The sequence below is a fragment of the Corvus cornix genome, chromosome 6 (assembly GCF_000738735.6).
Source record: "Corvus cornix cornix isolate S_Up_H32 chromosome 6, ASM73873v5, whole genome shotgun sequence".
Taxonomy (NCBI): Eukaryota; Metazoa; Chordata; class Aves; order Passeriformes; family Corvidae; genus Corvus; species Corvus cornix.
This window is the reverse complement of record NC_046336.1, coordinates 24,661,561-24,679,772: the sequence shown is the minus strand read 5'-3', so window position 1 is coordinate 24,679,772 and position 18,212 is coordinate 24,661,561. Positions and strand designations below refer to the sequence as shown.

Here is an 18,212-nt window from a genome sequence, read left to right as displayed (position 1 = left end):
GAAAAGGGTTTCCAGAGCTAAGTTAGTCACTCAGTGGGATTTATCCACCTCGTGCAGCGGGTGTCACGCTATCTCCAAGTCACCCAAAACAGTGAGCTGGCCTATCATTATGGCACACTGCAGAACAATGTGGGGTAAGTCCTTGATGCTTGACAGAACTGATGATATCATGTACTATAGTGATCTTTACCTCTTCTTTATATCTGCAAGTGAAAATATTGAGCGGGCTTTTGCATCCAGGTGGGAAATTAAATGTAAAGGCCAAAACCAAAGAACTTGCTTACCCAGTAACATTTCTGCACCCCAGTTACAAGCCTGTTCAGCAAAGATCTCTAATTTGACTTGCACCTGAGGTTTCACAAACTAAGCCAGGTTGGACCTGGACAGTGATAGCATGAAATCGGTAGGACCACACCTTTGCCAAAGCAGTTGAAATAAGAGATACGCCATGAGACAAATGGTCCTTTTAAGAGACACCAATAGCTGGTAACACCTCTTCACTGTTACAGCATCCAGTACTCAACAAAGGAATAATGATTTGCCTTTGTGCTCTGGTGGATAAGAAAAAAAACTGAGGCCCTAGTTAAAAGCTAGCATTCCTTGAGAGTAAGGGTGTTCTCTACATTACTTTAAGGCAAATGTCAGACAATTACAGCCAGCCTACACAGCTGGCTCTTCAAGTTCTGGACGGATGCTGCAGCTTGCTCACCTCCTCCAGCACCCTGCCACACATATCAGGAGGGTTCAGAACAGCAGTAGTGCAATACAACACCTGGAGTATTTCACCAGGATGTTGCAACAGCAGGTAAAACTGGTCCTGTGTTATTTATATGCCTGCTAAGTGCTTGGCAAGAAGCTGTACAACACAGAGGAAACAATCTCTGACACTGCACACTGTTGGACTTCTTCAACAATGGCATAAAGAGACACAGGAAAACAGAATAAACCAGGGGAGGCCAGTACTATTAGAGAAATTGAAATGGCATCTCATCTTACCTCAACAGTGAAGAGCTCAGATGTCACAAATGTGCGTTCTTGTTTGATATCCAAAACTCTAGATCAAATAAGGGACAAATTAGAGATCACAACAATCCCCTGTCACTGCAAAACAGTTTCCACAAGTGTTCGGAGAGTAAATATCTTTCCTTCTTTCTGAATTACACACAATTCTATGCTACAAAGGTGTTTTCAGATTAGAACAAAAATGAAGGAAATAAAAACTTTTTTGCTATATAACAAGAAAAAACTTTTGATTAATTAGCTACTCAAAGACTTGGCTTCAGAGACATTCGGAAACATTTGCCAATCTTTAAATAATCTTTCTGCTACTCTGTGATTATATTTTCCAACTATTAATCTGATTTACCTTGCTTCTTCCCGAGCCAAAATTTCCAGTAGCTTTGACATGTCTCCTGGGCAGTCGGAAATCACAAGGGAAAATCTGCACACTCTGTTATCAAGGGTCAGGGCATGAGCTATGCACTGTTGCAGCAAATGTAATTCCAGGTTTCCACTGCATATAACAACTGCCACTCTGAAAACAGACAGAAAAATAGCAGTTTTGACTTGCACTCGCCCATGTAAAGGGACCATAAATCATAAACACTGCATCCAAATCAGCCTAAGGTCTGCTAGAACCTCCCCTCACTAAGTATTACATGTCAGAGGGCTCCTGGCTCTCAGTAGCCATTTTGAGCGGGTAGGCAAGGCCTAGAAGCTGGCTGCATTTGTTGGCCTGAAGTGTTGTTTTCATTTTGAATTTCCTGGACATTTGAATTTTGTTAGAGATAGTTAGCTGGAGAATTGAAGGTCTAGGTTTCAAGTTTTAAAAATTTGACATAATTCTCCCCTGGAAGTTCTAAGTTTCAGGCTCTTATTGATCAGACATCAATATGTATGTTCAAGGCTTTCTGTAACCATTGATTAAATTCATCACAGCCCTAAAAAATGAGTGCAGAAATTTTTGAAGGGCAAGTGAAGAGCCATATGATTAGTCTATGAAAATCTCTCTCTGCAGAGCCAAATCTAACCTGAGACCAAACCCTTGCATTTTCCCTTTTATTTTATACTGAAAATTGCTGCTGTTCTGTGTGTACTCTGTCAGCCTCTTCTGAAGAATTGCCTCAGCAGTATTTTAGTGTACAATGCTATGCACTGGAAATTTTATTTTGTCTTGAGGGCATGTAAGTTTAAATACATTCTGGACTATGATCTGAGCCAAGGCTCAATCCACTTAAGTGCTGAGTCCTCAAGCTGAGAGGCAAGGCAGCACTTACCCACACATTCAACACTAAGCACAAGGATAATCCCTCTGACTATGTGGACACTTCTCAGGACCGGGAGGTGCCACGGGGTGACTGCAGCAGACAGCCTAGCTTCTGTCCCACCACAGACAGGGCTGGATTCCACAAGTGGAATGAGAGGAGACAACAGGATGACAAGAGCAGGATACTGTCCTGGCAGGTGTGACAATGCCTCGTGGAGTTGTAACTGCCTTTCCCCCAAACATCTGAGAATCGAGGAAAGGGACAAAATTTGTCAGGTCTGCAGGCTGGCATTTGTCTGGTTCAACACAATCTTACCACCTGTGACTGGTCTAGTCAGTCTGAAGTTTCTGCCACCAATGAGGCCCTTGCCAGTTCAGGGGCAGGAACTGCTTTGTCACCCATAGAAGAAGTAGCTTTTCACCGTTTACCTGGGACCAAGGTGCTCAATCCCATGCTTTTCCACAGTTCCCTATTTGCAATAGCTGCTGTACCTTTTACCCTTCAACTCAGGCAGCTTCCCTGCCACCAATGCTGCAAGTCCTATGGCCCCTTCAGCATCAACCGTGGCTCGTTCATACTCCAGCAGTCTCAGCATTGAAATGAGGATGTCCTCCTCCCTGAAAGCGAGAGACTTGGGTCAAAACAAATCAAATGGGCTCCCAAAAGCAGAAGATAATACATTTATGTGTAACTGGGTTCTTGCCATCTTCCCAGATACATAAGACCACAGGGTTACAGAACAGTGTGCTACTGGGGGTGAATGTACACCTCAGACTCATTATTAACTCAAAGACAGGATGGCTTTTTTTTTTAGAAATATTACCTAAGTCCTAGTACTAAGTATATTCCACAAATTTGGTCTTTTTATGAAGATTCAGAAGAGGTTTGTCAAGGACAAGTGTTGTAGAACACAAGGACAAGTTTTACACCCAAAGCATGACTGGGTAGTGGTGGCAGGTGAAGTTTTGGCCAAGGGGTCAGTCTGGATGACACTTTTAGTCATATCACTTAGTCTTAGGTAGTCCTGTGAGGAGCAGGGAGTCAGACTTGATGATCCTTCATGGGTGTCTTCCAATTTGAGCTATGCTGCGATTCTATGCTATGGGGGTCTGAGTTCAATGTCTCCAGTGCCCCTCTTGGAAGGAAAGGTACCCCATTGCCATGCTCCCAGTCTCTGCATGATGGCAACTCCTGCCAACCTGCTCTCCACTGCACACGCAGAACCACCATAACCTGGTGGTACAGCACATTTTTCATATACAATAATGTTCATCCAGTATTATTGATTTCACTGTTTTTCTTCACCTACCTCACAGCAACAACTTTATCCACAAGCTTCCCAGTCAGCTGCAAAGAATTGCTGCCAAAGCAAACTCCGCTCACATCTGCAGATTTCAAAAGACAAAAATATGAAGTTGGCTGTTTTAGACATATTCAACATTTTTTAGAGTCCTGGCTGGTCTGTACCCTTAATGAGTGCAGCACACTGCTGTTACATGACCTTAAGTTGCTTGATTTTTTTCATATAAAAGAAATGTGTTTGGTAATAAAAGAAAAATCTCACAAGAAGATTTTGCCATTTTGGACACCTTCAAGAAAATTCTGATACTTCACTGGCATTCTTGCAGTGTGAGAATGACCCTGCAGCCCAGTGCTTTTCACTGAGGCTTGAAGGAGAGGAGACCCCAGAATGACACTGGGCTTGTTAGCTCCAGCAGGACAGTTGGCTAAGAGTGCAGACACAGGCAGAGCTTATCAAGAGAAATTAGAAGTTTCTTACAAAACTCCAATTTAATCCAAAACTTCCAGAGATTTGAACATCAGGCAAACAGGATGTTCTTAAATTGCTTAACAGTTGAGGTTTTTTGAGCAAATGATATGGAAACAACCATTTATAAACACTGTTGTTCTGAGAACAGCTTTGTGACTAAATATTCAAGCGCTGCATCATTTTCCTGCCTTTTCACAAATTAGTCTTTTACACAAGAGCTTTCCCATTGACTTCACAGGTTTAGATGCTGCGTGTGAGCACAATGTTCAGATAAATACTCTCATATTTCCATGCACACTGGAAATAGTATTGTACCCCATCAGGGTGGTGGGGGGAAATGTGGCAGAAGTTGCTCTTACAACTTGAACTAAATTCTGAGTCTTCAGAGAATTCCCTTAAAATATCTTTGAACTGAAATAAGAAAGTAATATAGCTGGAGAAATCTGTTACAACCTTTATTTTACCTCCAAAAGAATACTGCATTTTCTCACCTCCATAGAAGTGATGATTGTTGCAGGCCTGATCTTCAGTTGGGTGGCCAGCTTTTAAGGACTGTTGCAATACTGGGAAACTTTCAGATTCAACTCCCTGAGGAAGAGAGATGTCACATTTTACAGAACCAGTTGTAACAGAAGTTACCACCAAATCAGACAGCAAAACCTACAGAAAGTTTCTTCTTCAAATTAACAATTAATTTCAAGTTGTAAAACAATCATGCTATCACTAAACTTATTCTGTGGCTTACTTAGGACCAAATTTTTCCAGTAAGAACTTATTTCTAAACAGAACTGGATTTTATTTGCTTTGGAAAAGTCTTCCCACACTTTTCTCTTAAATCCACCCAAACAGCCAAGGGACAGGAGCTTTCCTGGTTCTTACAGGGTCCTCTCACAGGCAAAAGTCCACAGGATCAGATAGCTCCTGTCCCCAGCATATGCAGTCTCTGGAAGTGTCAGTAGATACCAGTTTCTTTTGTAAACAGCTGTGGTGAAAGCTGCCCAAATGCAACAGTTAATAGGTGAAAGGCAACTTACAATTATAGAAATATGTGGGTTGAGGTGTTTGAGTGCAGCAGCTGACCCTGCCAGCAAGCCACAGTGGCCTCCTGCAGGGAAAATCACTGCGTCCAGCTTTGGCACCTGCTCGTACATCTCCAGCCCCACGGTTCCCAGGCCTGACAGGTAGACAGCACTATCCTCCCTGTGGGAAGGAAGGGCATAGTTCAGCAGGGGTCACATATGTCAGTGCAGTAATAATTCAATCTACTACTTTCAAGACATTGTTCAGCAGAAAAAGATAAATATGAGGGTAAATCTGCAGCATATGAGGGGAGGAGGTGATGCAACAGGACAGTGCCATCAGATGGACCATCGCATGCTGCTACCTGCTGGGAGAAAACTCACACTGTAGACAAGCCCCTCAAAGAGTCTTCAGACTGAAGAGCACTTAATTCCCATTGTTATCAGGTGTTTACAGAGAGAAGTCATGTTTCCATTGCCATCACCTCCTTCAGTTCCCTAAAATTTAAATGTTGCAGTCCAAACTACAAGCAAAGCCTCAAAAAGAAATCTCCTCTTTACTTATCAGTGGATTTAGTGTTTGTGATGAATGGAAATTTTCAGGAGATTTAAGCAGTGTGTTCAACCTCACAAATACCAAAGAGATTGCTAGAGCTGTCTTTCCATAGTCCAGGGCCAATATCTGATACCTTTGCCTTACCCTGGAAGGGTAAGCGAAGCATTTAGTCATGCCAAAATATGCACTGGTAAAATACTTTCAGGCAAATGTAATATAAAGAATAGGGACAAACAGTACCAAAAAATGGAAGATAACTCTGCTATACAGTCTCATGACTGACTTGTATCTATTTCTAAAAGCTGGTTTGCATTTTATTTACAAGCTAGCAATGACGTAAATGTAGAACTATATATAAGAAAAGAAATATGAGCTCTCTGTACATTCTGCTTTTTCTGGCAAACAGAATTATAGATCCAATGACTTTACTCAATTTACTTGACCCAAGGATGTTTGGGTACTAGGAAACTGTTTTTATTACTGTTAGACATGCACAGAGAGGCTCAGCATAGGAGCACAAAATTCCTGCAAGAAGGAGACCAAGGCCCTTGAGAAGTTACCTCACATATATATCAAGACACAGAAAATTCCTCAGGGCAAGGAACTACATAACTATATGTATACTATTACTACTATATGTATACTACTATAACTTATGTATAACTACATAAGAAAGGATGGGATTAATGAACGTCAACTCCTGTAGCACACCCAAAGGCAAAAGCAAGAAACCATAGTGGGATGGGTAACTGAATCCTTGTATTTATTGTCTTTATCAAGATACCGAAGGAGCTCTCACATTCCTCTTATATGTGACAAAATATATCACTATCCTCCTGAACAATTCTGGAGCCTTATTTCCAAAGAAGATTCAGATCCAAGTTTGTGGAGCTACCCCTGCCGTGGTTACATGGGCTACACAGGAAGCTGCAAAAATGAATGAAGGCTTGGGATATTCAATGTAGGAATAAAGCTTCTCTAACAACTGAAAACTGTCCCAACGAGACTTCTCTGGGCATGGAGAACTGTTAGCAATTTGAATCAATAATTCAGATCATCACTTTTTCCTTGCTAACATCCAGTTGAAACATCAGTTCACTGAACAGACTTCAGCTTTTATAATAAAATGTGTGATTTTCTTTGCATTGTGACTGATAACTTTTGCTTTATGAAAGCAAACACATCTCTGAATATCATATGCCTTTGAGGTAAAATGAGGGAACAGGGCAGATAAATCTAAAGACTTTAGACTGAAACAAGCATTTCTGAGCCAGACCTAGAAACTTGGATATTTGTCTTCTGAAATGTATGATATATCAGTAATCAAAGATTGGCTGTCAGGCTTCAGTTTTCCAATGAAGTTTTGGTGTAGCAGCTAGAAGGCCCTGTTCCCATCTGTCCCAAGTAAGCAGCTCAGAGTCTTGTGGATAGAGTAACAGACTAACCAGATCACAAACGACCAGGTTTGATCAGCATTTAGATAGGGAGTTACACGAGAAAAACGGGCTCTCAAGGAAGGAAGGTGTGTAATTCAACCTGCAGCACTCTTTCCTCTCTGATTCACAAAGGAATCTTTCTCACATCCTCACAGAAGTACTGAGTTAGTTATTGGCAATAGTCACATTGCATTTATAATGAGGTCCTGAGCCCCTGTAGTTAGTAAAATTTTCATGGCACCTAGGCAGCAATTAGGCAGACTAAATGATTGAATTCCAATTTGAAAAATCACATTTCCTTCCTGGGATTTCCCAGGAAGTTGCAGCTGGGTAAAAAGTGTCCTTCACCTACTTGAATTCTTGTACGGTCATTTTCATGACACAGTATTTTAATTGCAGTGAAGAAATGGGAAGAGCTGACAATGACACACCCAGCTGCAGGGCATCGCCCATGCAGGGACAGCCAAAGACAGTCACGTAACATCTGCTTCAGGAAGGGCAGAATGAATGACTGGGTGAGGAGACCCAGAGACCAAATTGCTGGGGATTTTATAGAAGCTAGAATCAAACTGAAATAAAACGACATTTCGGAAGTTCCAGTCTAACGCTTGAGAGATCAGCTGGTATTTTACAAGCAGCTTTGGCATGTGACAAAGAATGTGTGTCAGACCCACACTGGAGAAGACTGGCTATCCATAAAGGCCCATATTACACTGGGAAATACCAGTCTACACCTAACAAAATATTTTTCAGATATCCTACTATGAAAAGGCTCACAATTGCAGTGGGGGTTTATTCCTTTTTTTTTTTTCAGTGAAAAATTGCATCTGTGAGGTTTTAATTAAACATAGTCGCAGATTGAATAACTCTGCTTCTTGTAACCTGAAACAAATCAGAGTGCTTTAATATTATTAATGGTAGTGTTTACATTTAGAATTCCTCAGTGTTGGATGCTGAAGTCCTACACATGCATTGTCCCTGGAGCTTCAAGACATGAGAATATCTACCTTAGGTATCTTAAATCATTATCTGGGGAGGAGGGAAGATTAAACATCAAATTACAATAAAATAATTTAGTTCTTGTGTGCGAATGTGATAGCTGATGCAAGCTAGCTGGAAATTAACACATCAATAGAAAAATGGCTGACAGAAACTTGGAAATCACAAAATTATGGAAAACTGTGGTTTTCAAAGGAGCCTAAAAGTGTATAAAATTCTTTGGGATTTAGGGCACCTCATTCCCCACCAGAAATCCCAGTCTGGGACAAGACTGTGCCCATGGTGACAGACCAGGCACACAAACCACCCCTGTGTGTCACTGGCTGCTGGCAGAGATGGCAGAGGAGTTCAACAGTACAGTTTGCAGTATTGCCTTCCCAATACACCAGCTGGAAAAGAAGTGAGGACTCCTCTGTTCTGCTCATTCTGGGATCTTCTTCCCAAGCAACACCACTCGTTATTATTGTATTTAAGGCAGCAGTGCCTGGGAGCTGGAGGGGAACGGGCACTCACTGCAGGAGATGCCATACAAACACCAAGAGCGGGATGAAGCCCACACAGAAGCAGCAATGGTAGGGTGAAAATAACATTCCACCTCAGTGCATCAGAGGGGATGGACCACTGTTAATGATTCACCCCTCTGTGCTTTTGGAAATCCTTCTTGAAGAGAGGTGGGAAAAAAAAAAGGGGGGCGGGGGAGGGCAGAAATGCATGAGACTCTACAGAGATTAAAGAGAAAAGGGAAAATGTATCTGTTCTAAGTATTTTTGCCTGCCTTATCTCATTCATGTTTTTGTTACATCTGCCTTGTCCAGTGACCTCAAATAGTTCAAATTTAGATTTATGCCCATCCTTAGCTACTTTAAATATATGTGTGAAGTAGCCTCTTAATAATCTTTTTTTAAAGGCAGTATCAGTTTTGTTCCTCACACCAGATATGTGCAAACCTTAGAGCATTAACCTTTTCTTGCTCCACATTTTCTCACTGAATTCTTTGCATTAAAGATTAATTTCTACGCACCTAACTTCAAAGAGAGAGACCAGAAATTAACACTAGCCTTAATGCTTTCTGACAGAGTTCTGAAGAATTAACCTACAGCCACTATCATATTAGCCCATAGAGATCGCTAATCACAAAGTTTGCCTAATTTAGGGGAGGAGAAGACTGTTTAATTTTGGTCTCCATGCCCAGCTGTTACAAAGAGACATGATTTGTGTCTGGGAGCATGTAAGTGTCCATATTCCAGGTTAAGAGGAGCATTTTGATGAGCTGTGATAACATTTTAATGAAACTAATTGTTTTTGCAGAGCTGTGCGAGCATCTAATCAGATCTTTCCACTGAGCCTGGCTTTCACTTACTCTTCAAGGTAGAGGTAACCATTCTCCTGCGCCAGCCTCCTTGCGTGCACCTGGGAATCCTTAGCTGTAGTGCCGTAGGATATAACCATGGCACCGTAGTCGCGGCACATTTTCACCCTGGCCGGAGCTGTGCTGGTTGACACGATGACAAACACGGGAATACGGAGCTCTGAGGCATGGTAAGCGACAGCCATGGAAAAGTTACTGTCCGAAGCCACGATCACCCCTTTTCTTTGCTGATCCTAAAAAACAGGGTTGCTTATTGCACATGATATAGTGTCACATAGTTGTCCCATATGATCCTGGATCATTCTGATGATCTGCTTTCCTTTTTGCCCTTTACTAGCTGATTGAATCAGGATATTAGGGTACAGTGTATGCACGTCTGGTATGATCTCAGGATTTACACACAAAGCTAAAACAGCACAAGATCAACCCCTGTGCCTGCACTCCTCTGGGTTCAATTCTTGTTCCATTGGAAAGAGCTGAAAAACTCCAACTGATCACAGAAGAGCTGATATCTGGTCCCTCAGAGCCAATATCTCTGCTCTGCCTGTATGAAATTATTTCATTTCAAGCTTCCTTTTAATAGAAGATTTAATTTATATTGTTACGAAAGGCAGGAATAACCACTGCTCTGGGCTGTTGTCTCATGCCTATTACAACAATTATTGCTGCAGAGACTCAATAACCTCCTATGACAAATGATAAACAAGCTATTCATGTAAGAATACTGAAATTCATTACAAAATCAATTGGTGATCTAGATCCTTGTCATCACTCATTGTAATTCAATTTCATCATCACCCATTAGTTTGGTGGTTTCAACATATCAGAACCACAGTACACATGAAAACACTTGCATCTAAATGGCACAGGAAAATGCTCGTGTTTCCATTCTGCAAGTTTTTGTTTCAAACATTAAGAATTTCACCAGCAGATCAGCCAATTGTAAATGAAGTAGTATTTTACATTCAGACCTGTGTTCACATGCTGTGTTCAGTAGAATGATTCTAAAGACAAGAAGCACTGTGATTCCATGGAGATTAGAGGTAAGTTTATCTCCAACTCTGCTCCATTTTTGTGAAGCAGAACTAATCTAGTTCTTTTTGAATACTGACATTTTGCTATACCTGAGGCAATGACATCAGAAGGTAAAGTACACCCCGTTCCTTCACAGATCCCGTGTACTGGAGGAACTCCTTCTTCAGGTAGATGTCCATCCCATACTGCTTGGATAGCCTAGAATACTGGAGTAGATAAATAATATTATGGCAATGTATCTACTATTAAGAAAAATCTCCCACACTCCATCAGCTGCCTGTTGAGGTGTGAATTCTACTGTGTATGAGCTCTAAGAAGCAAAACCTGTCATCTGTTTCTTCAGAAATACATGACAGTGTGTTGTTACCTACCAGGTCCTTCTGGTCTATAGAAGTGATTTTCAAACTCACAGCACCACATGCCATTAAGAGCTCTGAAAATAGCACTTGTTTGGGCCTTACTGTTCAAATACAGGCATTAAAAGAAATATTTTCAATTATTTCAAAACCCATGTTTCCAGCACTAGCCAGAACTGGATATTGAATATCCAAAAAATAAGGTCATCATCTAATAGATACAAAAGCCATCAGAAAATTCCTCCTTGAGCCCCATTATGGCTCTGCTGTGGTTTCTGCCACAGATTCACTACTGAATGTCATCTATTTTGCATCCTAAGGCCAGTAGACTATGAGTGAAGACATCACTTACTCAAAGAAAGATGGAAATAATAAAAAAACTATTTCCCAGGACTGCAAGTGTAAGCAGCAGCTGTTTGGAAAAGCTTAGTGTTTGGAACAGAAAGGATGCCTGAGCTGAGGGGAATTAGCAAGCACATTACATGTGATGCAGTGCCCAAATGCATGATTTTTAAAAATTTTTAATGGAAAATATTTGTTAAGTTTTACAATAAGACACTCCCAGCATGTATCAACATATTAATTTCCTATTATCATATTCACTAAGCCAAGAGTTTTACACTAGACAACTCATGAAATAGAGCTGCAGAAAGCCTGTGGGTGCCAGCTCCCCAGGCTTACTGCAGCTCTATTTCAGAATTGGCTCCATCTCCTCTATTGGCTGCCAAAGCAAATGAGGCCCTGGTGATTTAGGGGATCAAGTCCTCATTTAAGATAAGTCACAAAGTGAGACAGATTCAAAAACAGCATGACAAAATATTTATCTCAAGCAATATCTGGCGGTGTCATACATAAAATGTATAGTGTATACACTAATATGTACTGACATGTTTTTCAGACTGTGGGATTTCCAAGTGAATTTATGTAAACTAAATATATCTGAAACAGATACTTGCTTTGAAGTATTCAGTTAAACTGCATGTTTCAGGTGAATGTTTCAAGGCTTTTTAGTGGATTTACAAGCATATGTTAAGTTTCTCACCCATAGGTGGGGCCAGATTCTCTATTTTGCTTCTGAAAATCGTGACATAAGATCTACCACTTGCTGCTCCTTTGCAAATCTGGCTGCAGAATTGAAACAATGGAAAGTGCTTAGTACACTAATAGGATAATAGTTTATATCCTAAACATCCTAATCTATGGAGAATGTCTATGCAAAACAGAATAAGAACACTATGAAAGAAACACTACTAGTTCTTCACATACCATACTTGTTTTTGTAGAGAATCTTGGATTCTGGAGTGAACAATCAGAAAAAGGATTTAAGGAGATGAATGCTGTGAATAATAAAGTTGCTAAGTCTACTACACTTAAAACTATGTCATTAAGTCACTCTTTACCCCCCAAGGTGGTGTACTTTAGATTGATATTTTTCTTTAATTTTGATATTCAGTATTTTAAGTTATCCTTTTCATCTCCCTTTAACTGAGGCTTTTTTCATATAGCCTAAATATAGCAATTACTTCTAACAAAGCAGGCATCAGTGCTATTTTCAGCTGAACTGACCTGATGTGTGACCTCATAAGACCCATTGAACCTGTAAGATTTCCCTTTAGTCACCGTGATCTTATCTAAGGACTACAGATACCACGTCTAACATACAACAAACAGCCCAGCCTCCCTCTGGCCTCCACAAAGCTAGCACAACAGCCCTTACATCTCCTCCATCAGTAGCCCAACCAGGTGTGCAATTTAATGTCAGCTCCTTGTTCTCTTATGCTCACTACCTCTTTGACATGTTACAATTCACTCATGATGCCATATCTCAGCTCCAAGGCAAACTCCTGTCTAAGGAAACAGGATACTCCATCCATGGTCTTACTTGCAGATTAGGAATCACCCTGCAAAGTGTTTCTCCCTTCAATTAACTGACTGGAGTATAGTCACATTCTCCTTTTAATCTAAATAAATGTCCTTGAAACGGGCTCTCAATGACAAGTTAAAGGTTTTCTGTGTTTTTCTTGACACCACTCTGTTTTGAGTCAATGCATGAAATGCACTAATGACTTCTGCAGGAACATTGCTTTGAACAACAGCAGTCATAAGCTATTTTCACATTAAAATATACAGGTTTTTATATGGACATAGGTTTTCCACTATTCTGATAATTTTAAAAGCATAGTTCATTAAAAAAGACTAAAGAAAGTGAGACTGTTTAGCTTGACACACCAAAAGGAAAAGAGATTAGCCACAGAGTGCCCAGAGAAGCCTTCTTGAAGAGCTCCCAGCAGTAGAAATACACTATGAAAAAGTGTAGAAATACAGTACAGCTTGCCACTGTACTTCTCTTATGCTTTAGCAGATCTTGTACATTGATGGGAGTATCTCAGTCATTTCTATACTTAGGCTGATCGACAGGTGCACATGTTTGTGTGTGTCTGTCTTACCATCCTTATTTTGCTGAAGACACCTGTGGCAGAAACACCTGGTTACAGAACATATCCAGCCCTTCCTGGTTGGCCTGACTGAAAAGGGAAAGCTGTACCTTCAAACTCTCCAAACAGAAGGGCTGGTTCCAAACCAGACCCTCCCACAAGAGTGCTTACCCAAATGCTGGTAGTCTGCCACCTCCAACTCAGGTTCTTTGTGGCAGGAGTTTTTCACTGGGAGCATGATACCACAGTGCATTAAGTCTATGCCTAATGTGTTTTAGCCTTTGTTTACAGGTCACTGAAATCTTTGAGGATTTAAGTTAGTGTAAACAGGTAAGAAGAAAATTATTATTGACAGTTAAATACAACTAATATGAACATGAGTCTTCTTACACAGATCTGTCTGCTGCAATTCACAGTCTTCCTTCATTTCTGATCAGCTTTCATAAGGAAAAAGAAAAACATTGAGAGAATGCAAAACCATAAAGATTCCCTACCATGCAGGGGGTTTTCTGAACACCACACTGGATTTTGAAGGCTGCTGCACTAATGTCTTCAAATCGAATCAGCTTGTTACAGCTTGCCAGGCTGGTCCTACTGCTCGCCTGAGGGATGGAGGAAAGGGCATCCCTAAGTAACTCCTCATTTCGGCTCACTATCTTCATTTCCCAGGTCTTCACATCCCCGTTCAGGTAATCCTCCTCACCAAAATCCTTCAGTCTCTCGGGGTTGATAGAGGGTGGCTTTTGCCCAATAAGGCCATTTCTTACGGGCACATTCTTACAGCAGCGAAGATCACAAAGTGCTGGGATATGTTGTTTCTTTATTTTATTGTCATCCCTGAAAACAAACAAAAGAAACTTGTTAGAAAAGCTTAGATCATCAAAGGATTTAAGCATTTAAGAAGGATGCACGTCTCAGTTACTCCTTGCAAGCATCAAGCAGGCAGACTGAGTTACTACTGTCATATTACCTAGATGTAGCTGCACTGACAGATACTCTAACCTTCCAGCTGTTAGAAAAGCCACAAATAACCCAGCCTGTGGGCAAACTGTAAAACTGTCCTACCCAAGAAAATAAGAAATATATCATCTGTGTTGTCTGGACAGCCAGACCTTCCTTAATACTCAGTACACAAGGGGCAATGATCCTGGTTCAGTGCTTCCAAAAATTTTAGAATAACTGGAATTCTATTTTCTATATGCAATTCTATCTTTCTCAAAAAAGGCAAGTAGCTGCTGCAGACCATTCCCATAAACTATTAATAGCAGTAACAAATGCCACTACATTGTACACGAGAGGTCTGCTCTCTGCCCTTGCATACTTGCAGAGAGTACTCTTGACAGCCATCAGCTGCCTCGTGACAGGAAGGAAATTACTTTGATAAGGGATAACAATTATATCCTCCTACAGAGCTAAAGAATTAGGTCTCCTGATCTGTGGGTTAACATTTCATAGGTAAATACACATGTAGATATGGCAGAAATGTGGTGGCACAAAAATCTCTTTCCCCAAGAAACTTAGGAGAGACAACATTGCTACAAAAATTTGCCAGTTTTGCTACCTTCAGCTGCCTGACTCTCTGGTCCATAGCATTCAGTTCACAAGGAACAATGTATGGTAGTGCAGGATTTTGCAGTCCTGTTAACAGATAAATGCAAAACTTCTAGGAATTCTTGGAATTTGGAGATTATTATGGGAGAAAGGAGCATTAAGCAGAAGACCAGTGATTTGGAAAGGAGCTGATACCACCCCTGGTCTGTGGCTATGATTACACATATGGTATAAGCTCCTCTACGTGACTTACTATTAATCTATTTGGTAGAAATGGTTTTCTAAAACAAACATGTTAAATTATGTCAGAGAATCCAGTATTATCTCCAACAAAAATTATTTACCTTTTTCCTAAAATAATTTGGGTCTAAGTTTTGCAGTTATCCATCAGCAGGGCTGGCTAAAGCACATGTTATACAGCAGTGATCAGCACTGTAATACGCTTTGCAACAACTTCCAAAAAGAATTTTTAAATATTTAGAAATATCTGTTTTTTGAGCAACTGCCCCACTTTGGGCAGTATCATCCATTTCCTTAATGGTATTAATAATCTGTGCCTGTACCTACACTTCCAATTTTTCCACTGAGGAATTCACATAACAATAGGGGCAATACAAAATGTTTTATTATTCGAATCAAGTATTATACCAATAGCATCAATCATTCTGTATATCTTCACAGAAGACAATTTTTGTAGCAAGATCTTCTCTCTCCAAAATTAATGAGAATGCTAATTTTATAAGATAAATAAAGTATATACATATTTGTAACCTGTTTATGTTGAAACTTGTTGATTTAAAGTATTCTCCCAATACTGTATCTTAAAGCTGATACAGCCTAACAGCAGGCATTCTGCTTTCAAATCAAATAACTTATCAAGTAGCTCTATTCTACACTTTTCTGCACTTCTGCTCCATTTGGGCTAGATAGCTGGAACACTTATAAAGATATTAAGCTTCCAGTGTTAATTTGGGTGCACATTAGTCTGCTTAATGCAAAGCTGAGACCCAGATCAGACTGCCTCCCCAGGAACTTGTTACAGCACAGCCCCCAGCAGAAACAACAGCAGCAGCATCCAAGAGGCCACAGCGCTGTTAGAATTCATTCCATACCTCCCTCCTTCTGAAAAAATATTTTCCATATCACAGACTCCCATAACCACTCCAAAAGGAAAAACAGATACATCTTATTTCTGAACACACTATCTAAAATATTTAGCAAGCATTAGCAATGAATTATGTTTCTTACACTGGAAATGGGTTAAAGGGGCATATGCAGTGAAAAGAGGCAGATCAAAAGTTCGTGATTTTATGGGTGAAATGTTTTATCCAAGTGGCATTTGAGATGGAAGAACAATTGTCATTTTTCATTGCATCTGTTGCAATCAAAAAGTCCATTAAAAAACCCAGCCAAAGATGACCACAGGAAGTTTATTGATGAAGCAGGATTCTGTGAGAAAGTAGAAGTGCATGGTAATGCCTCACCACACTAGTGTCATCAAATATTTGCATCTGCAAATAGAGAGACCAAAATGGTATATTGATTTTTTGCCCTAGTCTTAGGTTTCCCTTTCTTGGCAGGAAAAAAAAGGAGGGAAGTAAATCCGATTCTCAGTCCTTGATGTGCAGCACTACTCCCATGAACAGTGAGTATCTGATCAAGACTCCAATGGAGACAACACCTTGTAACCATTGGAAGAGAGGAACAAAACCTGTAAAATATGTATAGGCTTCTCAGGTTTGAGCTAGGTTTAGAGTACATCTGAAATATTACTGTCTCAATATTTAATATGAACACTATCATACATTTGCATCTGAAAGGTCATCAGCCTCTTTAACAAGGGGATATCATCATTCTACTGTATACATGTATTTCATGTATTTATTTCAGAATAACTTTGATTCTCCTTCTACACCCACGTGTTTCATTTACATGAAAGAAAATGACATTTTCCCATATTGAGCCTATCTGGGTGTGCCACAGACCCTCCCAGAGCTCTCAAACTCCCAAGGTAAACAGTGGGCTGAGGTTTGATCACATATCACAAATGGGCAACTAATGACCCTGTTGGGTCAAAAGTACTTCTTGCCTCAAAAACATTTCACATGCTTGGCAGAGATCCGTATGGATTTCTTTTACAGGAACAGCCAAAACAGGCAGCAAAGCATGCAAGTACTCACAAAAACACAGCATGTGACTTCTCAAGCACAGTAACAAAATATAGCCCCTACTCCAGCAATCATGTCCACCAGATGAAGATCTGAGCCAATATAAATACAAACCCCAGCATTATAAAACACTGTTCCTTTCTAATGGAGCTTTTCCTTTTTTGGAGTTTGTCAAAAGTTTTCATTGAAAGGTCTGTTTATTTCCAGACATAAAACAAATACCCAGCTGGCAAGCTTTGTTACATGGTTATAAATTACAACATTTTACCTTTAAAGTGATTAGTAAAAGCAAACATGAAAATACAGTTTATAAACCTACTTTTTCAAGAACAGCTGCTCAGCATAACTGGAAAAAAAGAGAGAAGATCCATATGCAGGCATTCCATAAATAATTAAGGCACAGGAAAAAATATAATTTGTTTAAGTAGATAGCTTTACATTAAAATCTCAAAGTCAATGCAAAGACAGTGTGTACCAAAATGTACTCCTAAAATAATAAAAAGCACCAGCTTGGAATTAATAATTTTTTTATTTCCAGTTTGGTTTTTTGAACATACTGATAATATTCATCAAGTTAAACAGCACTAGGTAAAACAAATTTTCAAAAATAGTAATAGTAACAAACTAAGAAAATAATAAAACCAGCAAAAATAATTTTGGGAAGATAAAAAGCAGTAATGCAACTATACCTAAAGACCACAATTGCTGCCTTCGTTAGACAGAGAAAGGAGTGTCCAAGCAGTTATCCTGCAAGGATGGACAGTTACACGTCCCCATCAGGTGAAGCACGTGCAGACTGCCTCCCTCAGGACCCATGAAACAGACTAAACAGATTAAACTGAAGCACTGGATCGCCTCAGCTTCTAAAACTGAAGGAGCAAAATCTGCAAAATCACGGATGTCCAGGGAATAGCAAATTGTGAAAGACTAGTCACCACTCTGCCCAGTATAAATGTTAGGGGGAGATCACATGAAAGTATCAGGTAGAAAATTTTAAATTTCCCTTCTTAGAGAAAATAATTATCTTGCAGAACTCATTGCCAGAGGACTCTATGAAGAACAACTAAAAAAAAATGGGCTCCTAAAAAAATTGTGCAACTAAATGTGTGTTGATCACTACTTCCATATCATTCAAGAATTAATCTGTGGTTCAGGAAGCCCCTGAGCACTTGGCAAACTCCATGAATGCATATGAGAGAAAGCATCTTAGGTGGCTTTTATTTTTCTCTCAGCTCTGTTACTGGCCACCA

General features: G+C 40.1%; 1 protein-coding gene across 2 annotated transcripts in view; it reads right to left on the bottom strand.

The window, feature by feature from the left end:
* LOC104690224 (putative threonine dehydratase) overlaps nt 1-18,212 on the bottom strand; it is a 31,925-nt gene that overhangs the window by 9,641 nt on the left and 4,072 nt on the right. The window contains exons 2-11 of one of the 2 annotated variants that reach the window (XM_019286640.3): nt 17,282-17,308; nt 13,738-14,080; nt 10,542-10,658; nt 9,409-9,650; nt 5,073-5,238; nt 4,530-4,626; nt 3,577-3,652; nt 2,759-2,884; nt 1,367-1,534; nt 997-1,054 (exon numbers count right to left, since the gene is read on the bottom strand). In XM_019286640.3, coding sequence (XP_019142185.1) covers nt 997-1,054; nt 1,367-1,534; nt 2,759-2,884; nt 3,577-3,652; nt 4,530-4,626; nt 5,073-5,238; nt 9,409-9,650; nt 10,542-10,658; nt 13,738-14,080; nt 17,282-17,308 — 1,420 coding nt within the window. The remainder of the gene's footprint in view (nt 1-996; nt 1,055-1,366; nt 1,535-2,758; nt 2,885-3,576; nt 3,653-4,529; nt 4,627-5,072; nt 5,239-9,408; nt 9,651-10,541; nt 10,659-13,737; nt 14,081-17,281; nt 17,309-18,212) is intronic. The other variant, XM_019286641.3, reaches the window with a different exon arrangement.